The sequence below is a fragment of the Manihot esculenta genome, chromosome 3, assembly GCF_001659605.2.
Source record: "Manihot esculenta cultivar AM560-2 chromosome 3, M.esculenta_v8, whole genome shotgun sequence".
NCBI classification, from domain to species: domain Eukaryota; kingdom Viridiplantae; phylum Streptophyta; class Magnoliopsida; order Malpighiales; family Euphorbiaceae; genus Manihot; species Manihot esculenta.
This window is the reverse complement of record NC_035163.2, coordinates 12,987,925-13,012,965: the sequence shown is the minus strand read 5'-3', so window position 1 is coordinate 13,012,965 and position 25,041 is coordinate 12,987,925. Positions and strand designations below refer to the sequence as shown.

The 25,041-nt window shown below is 32.7% G+C and overlaps 2 protein-coding genes across 3 annotated transcripts; both read right to left on the bottom strand.

Annotated features, from left to right (window-relative positions):
* Nucleotides 1–2,191: 2,191 nt before the first annotated feature.
* LOC110612150 (UDP-glycosyltransferase 43) lies at nucleotides 2,192–3,892 on the bottom strand. Its single transcript, XM_021752849.2, has one exon. It carries the CDS (start codon nucleotides 3,814–3,816, stop codon nucleotides 2,356–2,358), a length of 1,461 nt encoding a protein of 486 aa, XP_021608541.1. The 5' UTR covers nucleotides 3,817–3,892; the 3' UTR covers nucleotides 2,192–2,355.
* Nucleotides 3,893–9,174: 5,282 nt separating this feature from the next.
* Nucleotides 9,175–22,609, bottom strand: LOC110612051 (GTP-binding protein ERG). Of its 2 annotated transcripts, none has more exons than XM_043955144.1 (8): nucleotides 21,989–22,609; nucleotides 21,161–21,250; nucleotides 13,467–13,612; nucleotides 12,658–12,724; nucleotides 12,412–12,478; nucleotides 11,578–11,681; nucleotides 11,312–11,451; nucleotides 9,175–10,047 (listed from the first exon to the last, which is right to left on the bottom strand). In XM_043955144.1, exons 1-8 carry the CDS (start codon nucleotides 22,460–22,462, stop codon nucleotides 9,963–9,965), a joined length of 1,173 nt encoding a protein of 390 aa, XP_043811079.1. In that variant the 5' UTR covers nucleotides 22,463–22,609; the 3' UTR covers nucleotides 9,175–9,962. The 2 variants fall into 2 exon arrangements, with proteins under 2 accessions (XP_043811079.1, XP_021608383.1); XM_021752691.2 differs by having other exon boundaries at nucleotides 11,578–11,685; nucleotides 12,566–12,724; nucleotides 21,989–22,608.
* Between the last annotated feature and the right edge of the window lie 2,432 nt (nucleotides 22,610–25,041).

The window sequence follows — 25,041 nt, the reverse complement described above, 5'->3', positions numbered from 1 at the left end:
GATTTCATTGAAAGCCTTAAATAGGCAACAAGAGAGATACAAAGTTAATTTATGCGTAAGGATTATATCTAAAGGAAGGATCATGAATGAACTTTATGCCAAGAGTATGGGTTGCTTGGTTACCACCAGATGGCACAAAGGAAAAGTTCAACTCTCTAACATCATTAGAGAGAGTAGTGATGTCCGATATGGTATCCTGAATTAATAGGGGTGCATGAAGACCTTGACATGCCTTAAGCACTATTAATGAATCACCTTCAATTATAAGCTTAGAGACACCAAATCTAGAAGCAAGAAGGATTGTCTCTCGACATGCAATGCTTTTAAGGAATACGGGGTTTATAATGGAACTCCACAAAAGACTAACACCCGTTGAGGACTATTCTCTGGAAATTTCTTGCTATCACCGTTGTTGCACCCAACTGTGTTGAAGAGCTAATGGCCGCATCAAAATTAATTTTGATAACATCCATAGGCAAGAGGGGGAGGGAGGAGCAAACTTGGATATTGCTAGAGTCGGTCAATGGGAAGATGGCATGGAATCCACACAACACCAGTTGAGGACTATTCTCTGGAAATTTCTCGCTATCACTGATGTTGCATCTGATTGTGTTGAAGAGTTAATGGCCGCGTCAAAATTAATTTTGATAACACCTATAAGCACGAAGGGGAGGGAGGAGCAAACTTGGATATTGTTGGAGTCGGTCAATGGGGAAGATGGCATGGAATCCACACCATATCCAGTTTTAAAGTCTTTTTGAGCACAAATAGCAAAATCTGTCAATTCAAAAATGGGGCAGGAATGCTGATTGAAGATTTTATCATTGCAATTTTTCCAGATGTACCACAAAAGAAAATCCACTAGTTGTATAAGGCCTGGACCATCATGGGATGAAGATAAAATAAAAAAAATCATGCATTTCCTTCTATTTAATTTTCATAGACCTCCCATTAAGTAGAGAAGACCACAATTTCAAAGGAGATTGGAGCCAAACTGAGATTGCATAAGGACATCTAAAGAAAAGGTGGTCAATTGTCTCACATTCTCCATAAAAACAATAATTCGGTGTGACTTGAGAGATCTGATGATTGAGAAGGTCATTACGAGATAACTGTTCAAGCAATAGAAGCCATAGGAAAATACGAATTTTGCTAGGCCACTATAGTTTTCAAAAATCTTTCCAAAAAACAGAGTTGTTCAACATTGAATTAGGTCTTAGATTACATGATGTCGAAGAATGAAGTGAATGCTGCAGATTTTTAGCCACCTTATGCCTTGAATGAACCGAATAGATTCCTTTGGAGTCAAAATGCCAAACTTGTCGATCTATTTTAGGAGTGTATGATATAGATCCAATAGGGCAGACTTACGATAATAGTATGAAGTAATCTTATATCATTCAAATGGGTCTAAAAAAATTCATAATCATATTCATATGATCCAAATATACTTAGGGTGTGTTTCAATTCATATAGAGCAGATTTTGTGCAATACTTACAATTATGGGGTTAAGGAGCATAATTAAGTCTATGGGCTAAAACTACACAAGAAAAAAAAAAGTATAAAGTGAAGATCAAATAAGATTTTTGTGAAGATTCAAATCTATTGGACTTAATTAGAAGGTGTATAAATCCATCAAACTAAGTGGGCAGATTTAAAAAAATATGTGCAACGTAAGGAGTATGTGCAAGGCATGTGCACAACTCATGGATAACCTTGGGGGATGTATTATACATGTTATTTGGATATTAATAATGTATTTTGTAAGTCCATTTGTTTGGATTAAGTTTATACTATTTTGTTTATTTTATTATTGCTAGTTTAGTTATTTGAGCCTATTTTTTGGATTTTAGTGTGCCGCATTCTTGCTATGAGCTATTAAATTGGGTCAGTCTTGTTTGTACACTTTAGGGTATAGTTTATCTTTATTCTTTTAGGATTAGGTTTAGTTTTCTGTATATAAACTCAAGCCATCTTTTGCACGGCAGAATAAATTCATACTAAATTAAAAATTTTATATACAAATAATTTTGGAGCGAACAACATAATTCTATCATTACACATTTTCAAGGTTACAAGTGATCGGTTCTCATACCTCTACATCCTTCCTTAAGAGCTTGACCAGCCTATTGCACCGTACCTGAATTTTTTGAAATGAAAGTACATGAATTTATAATCCTTAGATTCATATACTAAATTGAAAATGTCTATTATTATTTATTGGAAAAGTACACTTTCCAAGGAATAAAGTCACTTAGTTCTGGTAGTCTTCTAATCTCTCTCATGTGCTTTTAAATGGTACAAAGATTCTTTGAACCGGGAGAAATTAGATTTCACAATGCTGGACCTCTATCTTATGAAATCCCAGACGTTAAATTCTCAATCAAAGATGTTAGAGAAGCACATGATGATCCATTTTCCATCACAGCCATCCTACTCTTTTCGCTCATCTCCTTCACTTTCCTCCTCACCTCATCATCACCGTCCATCAATCTCTTTATCCCCCTCTCCAATTCCTCTGCTAACACCATATCACCACTCTCACTTCTATAATCCACTCTGATCTCAACGGCTAATCCCAACTCTGCAACTAATTCAAACGCATTCATTTGTTGCTCTGCATAAATAGGCCACGTGGCAATCGGTACACCGTACCAAAGGCTCTCAAGGATTGAATTCCAGCCGCAATGCGACACAAACCCGCCTATTGCTTGATTGGCCAAGATGGTCACTTGCGGAACCCATCCACAAACCAAACCAATCTCAGCCGTCCGATTAAGAAACCCTTCTGGAAGTATCTCCTCCACACTTGCGTACTCACCAGGAAGGTCCAATTTCCCCTTGGGTGGTTCACGTATGGACCACAAGAACCGAAAACCGGATCGCTCGAGCCCAATTGCTATCTCTCGCAGCTGGGATCTGCCAAGACTGCCCATGCTCCCGAAGCACAAGAACACCACAGAAGACCTGGGTTGATTGTTAAGCCATTTCATGATTCTGTCTTGTTGGTCCCGCTCCGGATGCCATTCGATCGGACCCGCAAGGTCGAGAACCGGTCCAACCGGGAAGATCCTCGGCACTGTAGTAGTCGCTTCAACTGAGGTAATCGCATACTTTTCCAGTTCTCGATATGTATTTACAACCACACCCTTCGTTTCCACATACCTGCGTGTATGGTATAAAAACCAAGAATATCCATCACTTCTCCTTTTCAGAACTGAAGTAGGCAGCACTTTTGGAGGCAACGGATTGGCAAAACCCGGTATTATCAACTCAGTGGCAGGATCTTTAGGTACAATCAACTCATTATCCGACTCAATGAACTCAGTAGCGAGTTGAACGTCTATAACCGGCAAGTGTAACATAAGCCCCAAGAAAGTAACTGGAGAAGCAAAGTAAAGATAACAAGGAATGTTAAGCTCATTAGCGACATCGATCATGGCAGTAGTGAACATGTCAACGAACAACGCACAAACTCGGGCCGAGTCAGACTCGGTTTGTTGGAGTTTAGCTATTTCATCCTTTACATGTGGCCTGTGTTTTTGGCTGACGAGTGAGATGTAACCGACTGCCGACTGGTACTGATCGGGGGAAGGAGAGTCTACAGGAGGAAGGTGGATGAAATTGATATTGGAGTATGTGGAGGAACGTGATTGGATGTAGGAGTTGACGATGGGTCTTTGGGATAAAGAGATGATGAGTATGGTGGCAGAGAATCTAGGGTCATGATGAACCAAACGCTGGGCAAATTCAACGATGGGAACAAGGTTTCCAATTGCAGGAGTGGAGATGAAGAACACTCGAAATTTGCACATTGGACTAGCTTTACTGTCTTGGAGGAAGAGAGAGGATCGTTTGAAATGGTGGATATGATTGTGTTGCTAGGGCCGGCCGTATGTCCGCCACCTTGTTATTATTATTATTATTATTATTATTCTAGAATTAAGTACAATTAAATTTTATATTTTTATTTAAGAATAAAACAAGTACAATTTAAAACTTTGAATGAATTAAATTTCTATATTATTATTCCAGAATTAAATAAGATTTTATTTAATATAATTTTTTAATAATAAAATATTATTTTTTAATAATAAAAATATTTTTTTATATAATTAAATTTCATGTTTATAATTTAAAAATTATTTATTATATCTATATATTTTTTTTAAAAATTATAATAATTAAAATATTATTATAATTAACCAAAAATTTTAAATTAAATTTATTTAACTTTTAAAAAAAATTACAAAAACCTAATTGAACTTATTATTATTATTATTATTATTATTATTATTATTATTATATCTTAAAGATTTATTTTTTTTATCTCTTATTGACTAAATTCATAATTACATTCTTATACTAATTTCTATTAATTTGGGATACTTGCACAAAAATTTAACATATTCAATATTTAAATTTATAAAAATTATAACAATTAAACATATAAATTAGTTATATTATTAATAATTTATAAATAAATAAAAATTAATTACACATATTATTTATTATACTTTAAATTTTATTAAATGTGCTCACAATTTTTATAAATTGATAAAATTAAATGAATATAATTTTATTATTTATAAAAATTTTAAATTTAATTAACAAAAATTCAAATATAATTAATAATAAATTAAATTATTTTTTATTTTTTATAAATTATCAATAATATTATTAATTTATATTTAATTATTAAGTGTTTATGTTACAATTTTAATTAAGTATTTAATGATTTAATATAAAATAGTAGAAATGTGTAAACATATATATTTAACTTTTTTTTTTATTTATATTACCTGTGGGTGATTAATATTATTTTATTTCTACTTTTTCTTTGACCTGATTTTATTTCTTCTCAATTTCTATTATAGGTATCAATTCAATTTTATTTTAATTTCAATTGCTTTCCGTTATTTAACTCTTATTATATTGTCTTATTTTTGAAATTTTTATTTTTATTTTAATTTTTTTTAGTATTCAGGATATATATATCATTTACATGATCTATCTTAAATGCTATCTTTTTTTTATTATTATTTTCAATTAATAGAATTTTCTGAATTAAAATGAACAGCTGTCCCTGTTATTAGCCATCTAATTTGCCAATTGGACATAAAACACCAAACTTCAAAGTAATTTGTCATGTCGGTCACAAATTCTAATGGATGCAAGCTAAACTCCAAAATTAATTTAGAAAAAATTTAAATTTGTTCAATAAACTTATAATTAAGGTAACCAAACAATTTAAGCTTTATAATTTATTACATCTCTGTTTGTTTGAAGAAAATAATTTGTTTTTAAAAAATATTTTTTATTTTTTATTATTTAATTTTAATTTAAAAAATAAAATATATTAAAAAATTATATAGAGAGATTAAAATATAGAAAAAAAGTCATTTTCTTAAAAATAACATAATTTTAATTAAATTTTTTAAATATTAAAAAATTTTGAAAAATATTTTCGGTAAAATAAAGGGTGATTATTAAAATGCAAATCTCTTTAGGAATTTTGATTGCTATAATTATATGTTTAGGGTTTTGGTTATTGTAATTATAAATTTAGAAAATAAAAACTAAGTTTTTGTAAATTGGTTATGAACTGATGCTCAAATTTATGATTCAAAATTATAATATTTAGTAAAAATTTTTGAAAATATTTTTTTTTTTTAACGTTGAATTGCAATGTGATAAGTATCAAAGTAATATTTGCAGCGCCATGTTTCCTTCTTTTTTTTTATTTATTTAAAATGTAAATAAAACCTCATTGATACATCCGGTGATTCACGCTTTTTTGGCTTTTTCCGCTAGACTCTATCGTTTCTCCTCTTGAAAGTTGCAAGTTACAACTGTGGGTGGACTTTTCTGTATTTGCGCTGATGGCCTGCCTTCTTATCTTACATGTCTACTTTGTTGTTTTGGTATTGTTGCCGTTACACGATTTCATATTGTTTAAGTTCTCTGTATTTTGCACTGGTGTTTGATTTTAGTTTGTATTGATTTGATTTAATTTTAATTCATTTTATTTGATTTGATTTTTTTAATTATTTAGGCTTTGGATTTTGCTGAATTTGGACAGAACTTTTAGTGTAACTTTTATTCCATTATATATTTAGCTCTATAGACCTTAAAGAAATGTTATATTCGCATTATTAAAAAAAAATTTTGTGGCTTTGGACGGTAAAAGGTTTGATATTTTTGATATCTAATCTAATTTATTTTTAATTGGATTAAATTAAGTGGTATATAATTAGGCTTAAGTGATCTCGAATTTAAAAATTAATATTCTTAACAGATTTGGGTTGAATTTAAATTTTATAAAATAAATTATTTAATATTTGAATTTATTTATATAAATAATTAATTTAATATAAAAATATATTTTATAATTATATTTATAAATTTTTATATTTTTTCATTTAAAAATTTAAATTTAAATTATTTTAGAAGTATTAAATTTTTTAAAAATATTAAAAAAAATTTAAATGAAAATTGTTAATAAAAAAAATATTTTATATAATTATTAATTAAAATATGTAAAATTAAAATAATTTAAGTATTAAGTGTGATAATAATAATTAAATTGAGAGATCGGTTTTAATATAAATGAAGAGAGAATTCAATAGAGTTTTCTAGAAACAAAACTAAATAATGTGGTCGAAATAAAGTTGTATTGTGATCGGTCAACCATAAAAGAAAAAGAATGTCAGGTGGTTGGCATTTACAACTGTCATTTCAACGCTTAAGTTAGTAAGTTAAAGAAGGGGGCGAGTATAAGAAATTGCTTAGAATCCAAGAGTAGTTGTGTAAGAGAATTACATTTTTTAGTATCTATCGACTTTTATACCGTAAGAAAATAGAGTTAATTATGATATTTTTTGAAAATTTGGTTAGTACCGGCTAATTGTCAAGGGATCCTGCGATTATAGGCATAAAGAGATCTGCTTGATAATATACTTTCATGATAACTTTATGTGAAAACTTGATTTTTTTTAAATAAAACGAGTTTTGATAAAAAACTGAATGCTATAGTGTCTAGATCTTCCTTTCTAAGAGTAGAATTGCGTATCAACTTATCATAATTTTATCATGTAATTCTGTATTGTAGTGACAATTTATGATTTATTTTAGACGAATGTTGTATTATATCACATATAATATTTTATTTCGGATTGACTCAAATTTTGTTTATGAAAATATTGTTTCAAGCTCTCAATTGACGTGGGCCGTTATCTGAGTCTAGTATTATGCAAAGTCCTCTTTCAGAAAAGAGTTAAACAAAATGTTAGAAAGCAAACTTGATTTACCAAATGCTGAAAACTAATTTTGATTATAAATGTTGAAATGTGTAATCAATTATTTTTTAAAATTATTTAATATAATTTAAAATTTAAATTTAATTGTTAATAATTAAAAATTATTTATTATTTATAAAATTTATAATATTTAATCTATTTTTTTATATTTTTTTAACATTATTTAATATTTAAATGTGTTATTTAATAATCTCCATCTCTCAAAATTTTATTTTTCTAATATTTATGTATTCCTAAAATTATTATGTTTTATTAATTTAAACTAATTTAAATTAAAAATCATTATACACTAAAATTTATTATCAAAATTGTTGTTTTATATTTTTTAGAATAATTAAATATTTACATGAATTATTTCAATTATCAATTTTATCTTTAAATTTTGATTGTTTTTATATTCATGTATATCTTAAAATTTAAATTTTTATTAATTTAAATAATAAAATTATTATCTATTTTAAAATTTAAAGTATATTATAAGTAACTAAATAAACTGACAATTCATGTATTCCCTCTCCTTCCTTTCATATATAGTATAAAAAAATAGGTGTCTGTTTCGTTGTCCGAAAGCATGCGACTGAAATTAAGAGTTGAAATTACGATTCATATGTTTCGTGTGCGTGTGAATTGAATTAATTTAAAATTTTAATATAATTTTTTAATTTATTTTTATTTAATTTAATTTTTAATTTTAAAAATTTTGATTATTTCGATTTAATTTTAATAAAAAAAATTAAAAAAATCGAATCAAATCGATTAGTGATAATAATATATTATTTTTAATAATATAAAGAGATTAAATCATATTAAAATAAAAATATTTTAATTAAATTTTAAAATATTAAAAATAAAATATAAAAAATAAAATATTTATTAAAAATTCAAATCGATCAAATCGAATGAAACTGAATTAGATAAATTTGATTTGATTCGATTTGATTTCTAATCCAAATCAATTTGATTTAATTTTTATAAATATTAAAATTTTAATTTTTAGTATCGAACCGACTGAATGCGCACCCGTGTATATATATATATATATATATATATATATATATATTAGAAAAAAGACATTATTTTTCCAATCTTTATTTGCCCGGTTTCAGTCTTAAAGCTCCTATTCGTTGGGCTTGAGTTCTATTTGATCTTGATGAAATGAAATTTCTGTTAAAGCTAAAGGGCTATAAAACACTCAGCATTTTGCACTTCAAATGGAGACAGATCGGTTGTTGGAAAAAAGCTACTAGTGTTCTTAAACGTGTTGTCCAGTAAATAAAACTGTTTGGAGCCACAGCATGAACAGTATGGCAGACTGGTAATGACACCATTTCCAGAGGTGCTTTTGATGTTATTAATATTAGGCAAAATTACATGAAATTTAGTAAAATTAACTACTAAATTTCCCTACTTTTCCAAAAACACATTCATTGTTAGCTATTTAATTTACATTTTTTTAATACTAAATAGCTGAAATATCCTCAACTCTATTAATCCTATAATTTGAAACCATCCGTTCGTGCAATTTCAAAATCACAATCATCTATTCTGTGGAAAATACTGCGCAATTGCGTACTCTAATGCTCCAATGCTGAAGTTAGATATATTCTATCCAGTTATGTTGTATATGAGAAATTTGATGACTAAAACTCTGTTGCTTGGAAAGAATTCAAATGAATTCTTTATAAAATCATATATGATTTTAATTTTTTTTAAAAAAAACTGAATTCTTTCATTCCAGATATACAAATCGGTAGAAAACAAAAAATCAATTGAATTAAAAGCATACATAATTGGGTAACAAAATCACTAGTCAATTCCTTTGATGCCAGTATATCTAACCAATATTCACAAATCTGTCGAGAATTATTTCCCATACATTTAAACTTCTGTTGCAAAGAAAGTTAGCATAATTCAGATTTCAAATAAAAGCACAGGAATCCAATCTACAAGCTGATTGCTTCTAGTTTCCTTGGCTTCCTCATCAAGCAGGCAAAAATAAAGCTAAAATATGAACAAGGCACTTGCTTCTCAATGATTCACACACCAAGAGACACTTTCAATCTTGGTGCTGTTAAAATTTCTCAAAACCCAAATGATGGTTGTCCAACCAAAGAACAATGGAACCAAGAAGTTATAGGACCACAAACATGCAACTAATTCACAGATTTATTTTCCAATGAATGACACTTTAACTTAGATACAATGTTACATAACTACAAGCTTTAGGGACTCGAGGATGCAAAAAGTGGTTAATCCTTTCAAAATTTGGAGGGAAAAAAAGGCATGCTTCTAAAGAAAGAAAAACAGATTTTCTGTTAAGTCAGGGTCTAATTGTGTTTCTCTTCTCGCATTCACTTAAAGCTCACCACTATATGGCCTTAATTGAGGCTGAGAAACAAGGACTGAAGGATAATTACCTGTCAGACCAATATATATGTACACTTCCATATGCTATATTGAGGAGAAGCTAATCTTGGAAATTGAATCAAGTTTCCCACGTGCTCTTGCCTCATTCTTGATAGAACTGGCCAATGTCTTGGCCAAGCATGGTATGCTAAATATGGTCCTGTTCCTCTCATAAATCTTCCTCTGTGGCTAATCCAATTATGGGTCCAGGCCTATTTCCTTGGTTGCTGAATTGATTATTTCAGTCTAACTTGAAGGATCAGGTGCACTTCCCTCTTGTATATGGACCTTAGCTCTTCATTAGCTTCCATGCCTATCCTTCTGCGCAAAGAATTAACATCATGCATAATAATAGAAAGTCCAAGACCACTTTATGAGAGCAAAAAGAGGAACAAGAAAAAGAGCCAGAACACCAAGTGCATTGGCATGAAAGGTATCCCAATTGCATGATTAAGCTTTTGAGTATAATGATACTAAGGAAAGTAAACTCAACACATGGACTATGAATAACTGCACATTGTTGCCAACATTCTGAAAAACATGTCCGCAGCCTAATTGCATCTGCTAGCCAAAATCCCATGGAAAATTTCTAAAATATAATAAGGTCATAGATTCTTTTCATTTTCTGCCCCACAAATTTGTTTCGTTTGTTTTAAGGACATTGTGAAGCCAAATACAGTAGTTTGCCAAGCTCTTGTTGAGATTTTTACAGCATAAAGTGGAAATTCCATGGTCTTCTTTTTGTAACAAATTACTAAGACCAAAAGCATGTCTATCATTGAGAAGCTAGAGGTTGCAAAAGAATTTTTGTCGAATGGGGGAAAGCCTAAAACACCAGTATTTGCCAATTCATTCCACATCTACCATATCTATTCCCAGGTCAGTAGTGAATATATTTCAGAATCCTTTCTGGTTGCGGAAAAGGAAGTTAATATTTCTTGCCCTTTCAACAAAACTCTAGTAGGTAAATGTCATGAAGATTCATGGTGAAGCAGAATATTTTCAGGACTCTTCTAGGGGCTAAAAACATGACAATGAACTACCTCATGTTCTTGGCCTATAGAAGAGTATTAGAAAAGATCTCAAAGATCCTTTTGTATGCATTTCTTTTAAGTTGAGTGGTGGTTTTCTATCCAATTTTGGCATGACTTTAGTGTTAAATCCTCAAAAATCACTTCAGGATGTTTCTCTTGTTATTTCAATGAGATGTTTTAGTAAGTTTAATTTTTATTTGAGTAGTAATCAAGATTCAAACCTGGAGTTTAGGAGGGATACCAAGACTTACAATTATCAAGAGAAACTCCAACAGAAAGAAATTTAACAACTAATAATTGGATGAGAAAATAGAAAAATGCATGTGAGGCAGGAGGGGAGGGGAAGGGATGGGTGGGCAGGTTTGGCTGGGCTTGCATGGGATGGTGGAAGAAAACTAAGACCCAAAAAGCACTTGTATCACCTTACAACTGCAAATAGGTTGTCCTTGCTACATGTACATGAAGGAAAAGTATAGCCAGCATATTTTCAATAAATGCAAAAATGATGAAGCCACAGAATAATACTACTACTAGTGATGGAAGAAACTTACCCAATCTTTGAGCCCTTCTTACCCACAAGAATCTTCCGCTGGCTCAGTTTGTGAGTGATGAAGTGTTGTTCAATCCTGAGAGAACCATCCTTTAACTCCTTCCAATCTATCAAACGATGTTCAATGCCATATGGGATTTCCTGAATCGCACAGGAGTTTTAAGTCCTTATTCAAATCCACTACATATAATCCCCCTCTTCCCTTCCTGATCACATTATAATTATCACCATAACATATATAAAAGGAAAAACAAGTCCTGTTGTTACCTGGTGGACATGATCTAACAACCTTTCTCGAACAACCTCTAATGAAATGGTCTTCATAACTTCTTCGCTCATATTTAGTGGATCCTCATCCCAAGGTCTTTTTACTGCCTAAAAACAAAATGCCATTGGAGAAGCATGGTCAGCTGCAATTATTATTTGAGAACAGAGAAGTATTATAGTTCTGAAACAACTTCAGCAGTCCCAGATGCCTCCATTGTTTCACAAGAACACATGACGAACATATTAAAAGCTAGTTAGGTTTTTCTTCATTTCGAATAAATCAGGACACTTCCAACAAAAACTGACTGGAAAGATAAATATGAACAATGAGAGATTGAATCTGAGGCTACGAGGCTGCTTTGTGTATAATAAGAATTTCTAGAAAGCAAAGAACGGGGCAACCATGTCCAGTTGCATAAACCTGTGTTACATTTAAACAAAATATATCCAAGTAAACTTCCCTTCCAGGAAATGTCTCATGGGAAAAGGGGAAAGAAAATCATAGGTGCTAAAGTACTAAGCCCATTTAAACCAATGTCTAAATGAAATTAATTTCCTCCAATGCAGTAAAAGGCAGTAGCCGCCACTGCTGCCAGCCTGTGGAAAACTATGAAATAACTGACAACAAATGATGTGGGTGGGTGGGGAGGGAGAGAGAGAGAGAGAGAGAGAGAGAGAGAGAGAGTATGAACTAATATACAAACACAAAATAAATCTGCTTCCTGAATCAAATAATAATGTTGTGCTTGAGATAATAAATAACTAATCAAAGAATCTGCCTTTAATTGTTGATCAATTTTTGAGTTTAGGCCAAAACTTAGAAAAGGAACGTGCCTGGTCCATTAAATATTGTGTAAGATCTTTCACTCCAGCACCCTTCAGACCTGAGATCATGAAGCACCTAAAAGATAGATGAAAAATTATTCAATCCTGTGTGTCAAATAAAACAGGCAACAACAGATTTTCATTTATATGACAGGCTGCCCACCTGTCATATCCAGGAAGATCTTTGAATTGCTCAGAAACCTTTAGTAAGTCTTTCTTTTTCTCAACTAGGTCAATCTTGTTGATACATAAAACCTGCTTTTGTTTTGGGTTTGTTTGCGCTCCAACACGTTCAATCAATCTCACCACTCTTGAATCAGGCCTAGATACATGAAGAATACACAGGATTATTCGATCAGTGACTAAAGCATAGGGAAAGAGTTAAACATATGCATCCGATCATACAAGTGGGATGCTTCCGTCACTGTGTTCATACAACAACCAGACCAATCAAAATAATTAGACAATGAGAAATTTCCCTCCCCCCCCCCCCCAACAGTATAAATAACATGGTTCAAAGTTTAGGATTACTCCAATGATCCTAAGATAAGTTCTTGTTACAAATAAAGAATTCCTTTTGTTACATTGTTATTATCATATATATAAACTAATTTCTATATTCATCAAATATTTCTATTATTTGTAATACATCTTTTTGAAGTTGAAAATATAGGATTGATCAAATATGAAATTTATACATGCATAAATACCTAATATGTATGTACGTTAATGTGTGCCTATATCTATATCTATTATCTATATATATATAAGGAAAGATTAATATACATCTTGAACTATATAATGAAACAAAAAGCTTTCCCAGAGTCCAAAGTCCAAACAAAGGAAATATGGATGACTTGATTTTTGTTTACCAGAGGGAAAATAGATGCCATAATCACAAAGATGAAAATCTGTATTCAGAAAAATCTTTTATGAGATGATTATAAAGAAGCAATAAAATAGCATGCTAATATATGTTAACTAGAGAGGATAGTAAATACATAATGGGTGAATAAGTAAACAAATACATAAAAATGAAAGTTTGAATATAGTGGATCACTAACCTGGTAAGATGCCTATGGACATCAAAAACAACCATGATCATATCATATAAATCAACTGTACTCCAAGCATTTTCCACACGAGCCTTCATATCCTTGTACGGAAATCCATTTTTCTTTAACATAATTCCAGGGGTATCAAAGAAACACTGCATGGAACGTAACCATTGTTATTATATTCCTAGACAGCTTAGCAAAACAAACACAATGTTGAAAATAGGGTCTCTTTACATCTGACTTCACTAATATACAATAAGATGATTAAGGAAACACTATATATTAGCATGGCAAACTTCAATTGTTTCTTTTACAAATGGAAAGAATAAACATTTAGAAAGTTGTTTATGAGAGGACACATGGTGCATTAATAACTGTTGACTTATTTGCTAATCCTAACTGATTCTAGTGATATGATTTGATTTGATTGGGATCCTTAAGTATCTCTGTAATTATTATTTGATTATTTGCTTCCTGTTTAGATATAATTCTTTGTGTATAAATAGTCATATAAACCAATTGTAAAGATTAAGAGTGAAATACAAGAATTCTCTAAATTTTTCCAAAATTCTTCATGGTATCAGAGCTTTTTCTTGATTTTAGGGTTCAAATTTAATTTTTTCCTCTTTAGGGTTTCAAAACCCTAGACCTACCTTTTTGGTACTAACCCATCTAGGAGCCTTTCCTCCTCTCACCGCCGGCACCAGGACTGTCGCCGGCCAATCGCCTAGCTCCGACGCCGAAAAAGCCCGCACGTGAGGCTCACGCGCCTCCCTTTCCCGGCGCGTGACCAATTGCCTGACGCTGCTTCGCGGCTCCGATCACTTCGGCGACGATTCCGACCATCTTCCTGGCCTTCCTATTCGCTACCCGATCTTTTGGTGAATCGATTGGGCTCTCTTGTGTGTACAACCTTGAGTACCTCCTATTTTTTCACAGTTCACAAATCTTTACCATGGCAGAAGGTAAAAGAGTCTCGATTACTAACTCTGATTCCTCGTCCTCCGGTGCCACATCTAACTTTGTAAAGTCAGGTAATGTTTTCTCTCTTAATAATGTTCTATGGATTATCGATTATGGTGCGAATAGACACATGACAGACTCTTCTAAAGGCTTTCTCAATTATTTTCCTTCTCTAACCAAAGATAGTGTCAGAATTGCTGATGACTCTTTCACTCCCATATTCGGAACAGGTTCTGTTATTTGCACATCCAACATTAAATTATCACCTGTCCCTCATGTTCCCCACTTTCATGTCAACCTTTTATCTGTCATTGCTATTACCAATGCCCTTAATTATAAAATTGAATTCTTTCCTTATCATTGTGTTATTCAGGATCTTCACACAGGAAAGAGGATTGGCAATGGTAGACTGCATGATGGCTTATATATGTTGAAGGGTGATCCAGGTTCTTCAATATCTCAAGTAACCTTCGATATCTCAAGCCTGTTTTGGAGAAAATAAGGATTGACTATCAGAAATAATACAGTGGCACAGACGGTTAGGGCATCCATCATTTTTTACCTTAGAAAAACTTTATCCTAATTTGTTTGCTAGAACACAGTTTGATTCTCTATTTTGTGATGCTTGTGAGTATGCTAAACACACTAGAACATCCTATCCTTTGAGTCATAATAAAATCCTTTTGCAACTATTCATTCTGATGTTTGGGGGTCTACTCAAACTGTCTCCTTGTCTGGTAATCGATGGTTTGTCACCTTTATTGATTTTTGCACTCGAATGACTTGGGTCTATTTGATTAAAGCTAAAAGTGATGTCTTTTCTTGTTTTCAATCCTTTCATAAGATGGTTTGTACTCAATTTGATACTGGGGTAAAAATTTTGAGAACAGACGATGGAAGAGAATACACGGATAGTAGCTTTTCTGCTTATTTGGAGAGTAATGGGATAGTACACCAGACTAGTTGTCCTTATACTAGTGCTCAAAATGGCGTTGTTGAGAGGAAAAATAGGCATCTATTGGAGGTAGCTCGATCTCTTATGTTCACCATGAATCTACCCAAAGCATATTGGGGAGATGCAATTCTTGCATCTGCTTATCTTATCAATAGAATGCCTCTCAAGACCCTTGACTTTATGAGTCCTTTGGCGGTTCTACAACGAAAGAATTCATACGTTGTTCCACCAAAAGTATTTGGGTGTGTTTGCTTTGTCCATACTAGGACGGCAGGAAAATTGGATCCCAAGGCCCTTAAATGTGTGTTTGTTGGGTATTCTCCAACACAGAAGGGATACAAGTGTTATCGTCCTCCCTCTAGGAAATACTTAGTTAGTATGGATGTTACCTTCCGAGAAACTGAACCTTACTTCAGTACCACCCACTCACCTCTTCAGAGGGAGAATAATGAGCAAGAAGAGGTGATCCCGAATTCTATGATTCTGAATGATATGGTTCAACTAGAAAGTTTGAGTTCTAGTAGACAGGGGGAGATGTCCAATCAGAGAGAGAGAACTAGTCGTTTGGACAATCCAGATTGAGAAGGTATTCGAGGAGAGACAAGGCAGAAAAAGCCATTATGCAGTCTACTCAGAGTTAAGAATCTTCTCCTGGTGAGTTACCCAATCATGAATCTTCTTCTGGTGAGTTACCCACAACTCTTTCTTCTAGTGAGTTGTCCACAACTCTTGAATGTTTCAATGACTTGGATAAACCTATTGCACAAAGAAAAAGGGTCAGATCTTGTATAAACACCCTATTTCTTTGTTTCTTATGAATCTTTATCTCCTTCCTATAGAGCCTTTGCCTTGTCTATTTCCTTTATGTCTATTCCACAGGATTGGAAGAAAGCTCTTGCAGATCCTAAATGGAAGAAAGCAATGATTGAAGAGGTGAAAGCATTGGCTAAAAATGAGACTTGGGAGCTTGTCACTCTCCCACCTGGGAAGAAACTCGTTGGTTGTAAATGGGTGTTCAAATGGCACAATTGAACGGTTTAAGGCCAGATTGGTAGCTAAAGGATTCACCCAAACCTATGGAGTGGATTACCAAGAGACATTTGCCCCAATTGCAAAAATGAACTCAATTAGAGTTTTGTTATCCTGCGCAGCCAACTTGGACTGGGACTTGCAACAGTTTGATGTGAAGAATGCTTTCCTCCATGGAGATTTAGAGGAAGAAGTGTTCATGGAAATTCCTCCTGGGTTCGCTGATGAGAAGACACAAGGAAAGGTGTGCAGGTTAAAAAAGGCTTTGTATGAGCTAAAACAATCTCCTAGAGCTTGGTTTGATAGGTTTAGCAAAGCCATGATGTCCTTTGATTACCAACAAAGCAATGCTGATCGCACTCTTTTTATCAAACATCATAAGGGTAAGATCACCCTTCTTATTGTTTATGTTGATGATATAGTGGTGACAGGCAATGACAAAGAGGAAATGACTCAACTATAGAGGTTGTTAGCTCAGGAATTTGAAATCAAAGATCTAGGAAAACTACAATATTTTCTAGGTATCGAGGTGGCTAGATCAGGAAAAGGAATTTTCATCTCCCAAAGAAAGTACATTCTGGATCTGTTGGAAGAAACTGGTATGATGGGGTGTAAACCAGCAGAATCTCCCATTGAAAGTAATCACAAGCTGAAAGCAGGAACTGGTGAGTCCGTGGATATTGGAAGATACCAGAGATTGGTAGGAAGGTTGATTTATCTCTCACACGCTCGACCGGATATAGCCTATGTTGTTAGCTTAGTTAGCCAATTCATGCATGACCCTTGCGAGACTCATATGCAAGCTGTACTTCGCATCTTAAGATACCTAAAGTCTGCGCCAGGAAAAGGGCTTCTTTACTCCAAACATGGTCAACTCCGAGTTGAAGCTTTTATAGATGCAGATTGGGCAGGATCTCTCGATGACAGGAGATCCACCTCTGGCTACTGCACAGTTGTGGGAGGGAACCTTGTCACCTGGAGGAGCAAAAAACAAAGTGTTGTTGCTCGGTCAAGTGCTGAAGCAGAATACAGAGCAATGGCCCAAGGTGTGTGTGAACTCTTATGGTTACAAAAGTTATTGGAGGAGTTGAGGCTGCTCGAGAGAGATAAGATAACTTTATATTGTGACAATAAAGCTGCTATAAGTATAGCACAAAATCCAGTCCAATATGACTGAACAAAGTACACTAAAATTGATCGGCACTCCATTAAAGAAAAATTAACAGACGATGTCTTGAGCCTAGTTCATGTGACTTCTACTGGGCAACTTGCAGATGTGTTTACTAAAGGGCTCAACAACAAGATCGACCATAATTTGATTTGCAAGTTGGGCATGGGCGACATCTTTGCACCAACTTGAGGAGGAGTGTTAACTTATTTGCTAATCCTAACTGATTCTCGGGATATGATTTGATTTGATTTGATTTGATTTGATTAGGATCCTTAAGTATTTCTGTAATTATTATTTGATTATTTGCTTCTTGTTTAGATATAATTCTGTGTATAAATAGTCATATAAACCAATTGTAAAGATTAAGAGTGAAATACAAGAATTCTCTAAATTTTCCCAAAACTCTTCAATAACAAAAATGCAAAATGTTCAAATAGAAAAAATACACATATATAATATTCATCATAATGCAATGCATTTGCACAATATAAGACTAGATGCCAAAAGCTCATTGTTGTATGCCTCATAAGGAGGTTATAAATGAAAACTCAAATGGCTTGTTATAAACGAAAGCAAATAATTTTAACATGAACTTCAATTCCCCCCCATTTCTATTCATTTTGACAGGAAATTTTAAGTGGGTTTATTTTTCCTCATTTCCCTCATCTTCTCTCCTTGTCACTTGTTATTTCCTCACTTTAAACCAACATGAGGAAATTAGGTTAATTTATTTGGCTGCTTGTACAATGTATTGTAATTTTAGTACTTGAAAAAGATGATTCTTTATGTAGTTATCTTTTACTAATTATTATTATTAGCTTTATAAGGCAAAGAGGTCACACTAAGGCAGCAGGTTACTCTATGGCCTTAGACAAGAGGCAGGCGAGGGCCTGTTTGAAGTTATGTGACATTGTGTGTGTGCGTGTAAATTAAAAAGAAACAAAAGAAAAGGCAAAAGCAAAAACCCTGCTGGATTTGCTGCACCAGCAGTGAGAAGAGCAGATGAGAATAAGAGGAGAATAGAGAGAAGAAAGAAGAAGATAAAAAAAATGCTGGATTTGCTGCGCCAGCAATGAGAAAAGAAGAAAATGAGAAGATAGAGAGGAAAGAAGAAGAATAAAAGAGAAAAAGAGAGAGAAATTAATCAGACCAAATTTAGATCCATTTATCATGTTATTAATGTTAATTTACACATTTTCTGCCTAATTCTGTAGTTTTGATCTTATTTTGCAGAAAATGGTGTAAAGAGGTAATTGGTGAAAATACACTTAAAACTGCTTAAAAGAGGATAAAGGAGAACAAGCATGGTTTGTCTAAGCCAAGTTGCAGTTGAAGTGAAGATAAATAAGGAAAGTATAGTCAGCAGAGTAATTTGAAATTCAAATTTCAAATCTTCAAGAAGTCTTTCCCTTATTAAGGAAGCCAAATCTCAAGAAGATGCACTTGCCTTCCAAGAATTCAAAATTCAAAAGAGAACATTCAAAATTCAAAATTCAGCATTTAAAATTCAAAATTCAAAAGCCATCCCTACAAGGAAACCTAAGGCAACACTTTCAGCTATAAAAGGATCACAAACAAGCAAGAAGACTCTTCTCTCCCTTTCGGATTGCAAGCCGCACGCCACTTCTCCAAGCCGCCGGCCACTTCTTCTTCTTCTTCTCTTTCTTTTATTTTTTTTGTTTTGTTTTAGCCATGAGTGGCTGAAACCTCTTTTTCTAATTGAAGATTAGGTGAAACTTTAGTTGTTTTATGGATTGGGAAATCTGAACATACATTGTTTATCTTTTGTTTATCAATATTTATGCAATTTCATGCTTAATTCCATTGTTGCTTTGTTGTTTAGATCAATAGGGACCATTGATTCTTGATTGCAAAGTGATAATTTGTTAGTTTGGATAGTTTTAAGTCCGTAATTGCTTGGATTATTCAAACATAAGTAACTCTTAGTGTAAAAACTAAGGAAATTGCATGATCTAGCAATATCACCATAGTTTGGGTAGCTAGAATTTAGGTCTCTCTATTTCTTAATGCAATTGACGGTTGTTAGATGCCAAAGGTCTAAGGACGTTCCTTGGCAACTTGTTGATTAGTGATTAGTTAGAGGATGTTCCCTAATTAATTTATGCTTAAGGAGAGATATGGTGGTGAGAAGCGTCTTCCACCTCCATAACTAATTTATTAAATAAAATAAAGGAACCTTTTTGTCAATGATCAATCCCAATAATTGAAGTGGATCCAATTCTTCAACTAGAACCTTCTCGTTATTGAATTTCTTTACTTTAATTATTTGCTTTACTTTAATTATTTGCTTTACTTTAATTATTTGCTTTACTTTGTTGCTTTCGGTATTAGTTTAATTCATCAATCTCAAAACCCCCCTTTTATTTTACTTTCAGTTTATTTACTTGGTCTTGATAAGGAAAATAGATAAGTATCAATTCCATGTGGATTCGATCATTTTGCCACTATCTACGGTTGTAAAATTATTGATAACCAAAAATGGTTATTTTTTACCAGTTTCGACAACCGCACAGGCAGAAATGTACTTAACATTTAGAGGGTGTTTGGGTTAGCTTATGAAAATTGACTTATAAGCTATCTGAAACTTATAAGTCTTTAAAAGTTTAAGCAATTATGTATTTGGTTAAAATAGACAAGTTGGGTAACAAATAACTTATAAGTACATTTATTATTAAAATTACTATAAAGGATATTAAATAAGGGTAATAAAGTAAATCGCTTGGTCAAACCAATTTATAAGTTTAGTGTGTATAAGTACCAAAGCAAAAAGCTAGTCACTCCCAGCTTATTTTTTAGCTAATAAGTTGAACTTACAAGTCTGTAAAATGTTATAAACAAACAAGTCATCTAATTTTAAAGCTTATAAGCTAATTTGACCAGCTTATAAGTTAGTTTGACAAGAATTTAAACAAATACCCCCTTAGTTCTTCAGCGGCTAATGTTGCAAAAGACACTATGGGTTGGGATTTAATGTTTAAAAAGCAAGCAAAAAAAATTGACCTGCCCTGTTATTTCAAAGAGGTGACGCCACGCCTTGCCTAGCACGAGGTGCCAAGTGAGGAAAGGTGCTTGTCTCTTTAATTTTGCCTCATCAAAGCCAGGCAAGGCAAGACTTGGCACCTAGCTCAGCAGCAGGCGCCTTTAACAACACTAATCATTATTATTATTATTATTATAACAATTCTAATATTCAGATTTCAAACCAAAAATCTAAAAGAAGAATTATTCCAAGGAAATGGACATTGAGTTTGACCAATCCAGCCGATCAAATAACAAAGTACAAGAATTTTGGAAGATCGTTACTTGAAAATATATTAGCATTCTCAAAAATTCATCATCACAAAACCTACTCATTAGATATGCAAGCCGAGAGAAGAAGGTTATGTCAAAAATTAAAAATTATCCCTTTCATCATTTCACCAAGGATATGATCTGCATACAATGATTCTTCAGATCATAATAGTTTGACCATTCAAGAATACCTTAGTGATGTGGCTATATCCAAATTTCACATAAAAAAGAAGTGCATAAATTAATAAATTTAAAAAAGGTTTGACATACAATTTGAGTGTCCCCTCTCGTCATCACTCCTACTACTTCATGAATTGTTGTATTTGTCTTCCTAGAGACAGCAGAAACCTTCGTGCCAACCTGAACCATAAAACACATATCAGCACTTTCCATTGTCAGATAAGTGCTGCTGATAGAACAACAAATGCATGCTGTTCAAAATACTAGATAAGTAAATGCAACAAGCATTTGAAGCAAAAACGAAGAAAATATCTAACCTAATTCCATAGAATATCATATTTTCAATTTAAAAGTGATTTCAGCACATGTGAAAACAGAACTACAATAAAATTCAATACTGAGAAAAAAAAAATATGTATGTTTCCTCCCTAGCGCTCTCTATAAATGAAAAACCATCTGTCAGAAGTGAACAACTCACACTATAAATGTATTAATATTCTCTATATATATTTATATGTGTGTGTCAAGCATTCAGTATTCCACAGTTGAGGCTAGAATCTGAAAACATCAACAAAAAGAGATTCTTCCAACATGATGCAAATTGAAACTACATCATTATCCAGCATGCAAATGCCAAACTCCTAAAAGACCACAAATCTCTCTAACTGCTTCAACCAAACCCCTAAGCACTTTCAGCCAAATTGAAAGTCATCATTATCCAGCATGCAAAAGCAAAGGAAATAACTTTGTAACCACCTACTTCATATAATATTTGACAATCCAGAGAAGAAGTTACTTAATACAATCTAAAGTCAAAACAGAACCCTCAAGGTAGCAAAACTCGAAATTTGTTAGAGAGAACCAATAAATTAAACACTGACAGTAAACCAAAAAACCAAAGAAAAAATAGACACAAACCATGTAATTAGTCAAGGCCGACTTCCCAGCATTAGGGGCACCAACAATTCCAACTGAAAGAGATTTCTGGTCCTCCTCCTTCACCACATCTTCATCGTCCTCATCATCTGGCCTCTCTAGGGCCGCCCGAAGCAGAGCTTTGGCCAAGACTCTCCTCCTCTCCTCCTCCTCTTGTTCTTGTAGTATTTTGAATTTGGACTTCTGGGTTTCATGCCCAAACACCAATCTATCAGCTCTCTTCCTGTATTTCTCATCCCAAGTGGCGTCTTGAGGGGTTGTCTTAGTATCGATGTTCGGGACGGCGAAGTGGCTGCTGTCAAAAACCGCGTCATTGTTGTCGTTTTCACTATCGTTTTGTTCAGGTTGAGCTGAGAAGAAATGAGAAAGAAGAACGCGATCAAGGAGATGGGAATTTGAATTTCGGGGTTTTGATGGAAAGATCGTTAGAGTTCGCAATGTTCTGAATGGTTTCATTATATGCCAATTAGACTGCTGCAAAAGAATGCAAGCAACTTCAACAAAGGGATAGACCTGGCTCGTTTTGGGGAGAAAATGTCTTCCTTTGATTTGATACTTTGCGGTTTTAGCCTTTTTTAGGGTTTTAGAGCTCGCCTTCTCTCCTCCTTTCTCCATCTCTTTAATTTGTCACATGTAGGCCCCACCAAAAATACTGGATCTTAAGAAATTAAAAGAAAAATATATTTTTATATTCAAAATACTTTTAGTGACTTATATTATTATCACTTTATCAAAGTAAAATAATAATTATTTCATTATAAAAATTATTACATTTAAAAAAATATTTTTTTTAATTTATTTTTTTATAAATTAAATGTATCATAATGTATTACATTACCAAAAAATATAATAATTTAAAAATATATAATCATAACATGTTTGCAAAATGTTTGAAATTAAATTAGTAGAGGCGCTACTTTAATCCTTATATGGTCCAGATGTTTATCCCTACACACGGTAACATCTCCACGTTGGGTGCCACATTGGGGACCGGGCCCACTTTTGGCACTATCCTTAGCCATATTACATACCCTTCCTTCCCCGTGGCTCGAACTCGCGACTTGGCTCTGATACCATAAGGGCGCATACTATTCTACCAAAAGCTTAAGCTGTATCTTATATGGCCCAGATGTTTACCCCTGCATGCGGTAACGTCTCCACGTTGGGTGCCACATTGGGGACCGGGCCCACTTCTAGCACTATCCTTAGCCATATTAAATACTCTTCCTTCCCCGTGGCTCCCTGTTTACATAATAAATAATTCATTTTGAAAAATTTGAAAAGGTATGTTTTGGATATGCCAACTGAACTCGTTTTAGCCAATTGTGTTAGGCGTCTTTAGGGTATAACAGACAGTGGCAGCAACATAATTCAAAATTTTAAGAATGGATCTTTTTTGTGTAAATCAGTAAGTACAGTAGAATCAGATGACTCTGAATCTTCAGAAATTAAAAGAGTAATAAATCAAAATGAGTTAATTTTGGAAGATTTTGTAAAAGCCATAGATGAGTGGGAAATTTCTAAAGTAGATAAAGAACGTATTTATAAAATCCCAAAATTTAATGTTTTTAAAATTGATTATGTAATAAAAACTGAGGAAAGAGATTTTCAATTAAGTAAATATTTTGAAAGAATAACTCTTTTATCAGCTAAAACATTAAATCATCACAGAAATAAAAGGTATAAGTATATTCATATCGGATTAATCCAAGTAGGAATAAAACCTCTAACTAGGGAAGGATTAAATACTAGTATATTGGCAGTAGTAAGAGATGCAAGATTTTTAAATTTCCAGGATTCTTTGTTAGGATCTGTTGAGACAAGTCTCAGTGAAGGACCTATATCCTTTAAAGTATATCCAGATATGATTATCTCATTAAATGATTTAAATATTTTAGAAAGTATTGTTTTAGAAGTAAAAACTCATAATTATAGGATGAAACAAGGTTCCATCCGATAGCATTAATATATAAAATACATTATAAAGCTATGAATTCAACATTTGAAACTAAATATAAATTACAACCTAAGCTAGGAGAGACAAGATTTTTACAGACAGATTTAACTAAAACTAATACGGTAATTCCTAAAACAATTCAATGGAAAGACATAACCTTGCCAGACGAATGGATCTTAGAAGGAGTAGTACCTCCACCGGAACCAGAAAAGGTAAAACCAAATAAAAATATAAGTAAAATTGAGCAGTTCGAGGATAGTAAAGTATCATTAAAATTTAATAGAAGTGCTAGTACTAGGTATATAGGATCTTCATCTTCAGAAGTAACAGAAGATATAAGTAGAGTCTCAAACCTACTCAGTTATATATGCAACATATAAAGGAGATGAACCTAAACCGGTAATCCAGACCATAGTAAAACCCAGGTTTTCTACATCAGATATCCTATATAGACAGCTTAAAATGAAAGGAGTAGATTACAGTTCTTTAGTTCCCCAGGCAGTATACAATCCGATAGAAAATTATCTAAATCAGCAGGCTGAGATAGCTCCTTCATCCCCATCATCCCCATGCATCAGCCATTACATAAAATATAAATAATATAAATAGGGAATTGAATGTTATTAGTAAAGAAAAAATTGAAAAGAAATTACTAAAAGAGATAACAAAGACAAAAAATCTAAGTAAACTAAATAAAATAGTTAAAAGATATAAGTTTGAAGATTTAAAGGAAGAATATCTTGATTATAATAGTCAGAATAAGAAAGAAATAGGATTTTTTGAATGGTTTAAGTTAACTAAAAAGAAGAGTATAAATCCGATAACAGAAAGAGATAAGAGACCAGAATGGATTGTAAATGACAAAATAATTCAGAGCGAGTTTCCACCTAAAACGATTAATAAAATAAAGCATGGAGAAAGTGAAGTAATTTGTGCACCATATAAGGTAGCTAAAGAAAATGACACAGATAAAAAGGTCATAGAACAGAATAATTTTAGTAATGCAAGCCTAATATGTATAGGTACTCAGTTAAAAAAGATAGAAAGAATATTAAAAGAAAAAAATGTAGAGATAGAA

What these genes read in the sequence shown, in the direction of transcription:
- LOC110612150 (XM_021752849.2), bottom strand. Translation starts at nt 3,816, where the DNA reads ATGTGCAAATTTCGAGTGTTCTTCATCTCCACTCCTGCAATTGGAAAC.
- LOC110612051 (XM_021752691.2), bottom strand. Translation starts at nt 22,462, where the DNA reads ATGAAACCATTCAGAACATTGCGAACTCTAACGATCTTTCCATCAAAA. An exon ending in GATCTTCCTGGATATGACAG is followed by an intron (nt 12,479 to 12,565) that starts GTGGGCAGCCTG and finishes TCTATCTTTTAG; the next exon opens with GTGCTTCATGATCTCAGGTC. An exon ending in AAGAAGGGCTCAAAGATTGG is followed by an intron (nt 10,048 to 11,311) that starts GTAAGTTTCTTC and finishes TTCTTTGCGCAG; the next exon opens with AAGGATAGGCATGGAAGCTA.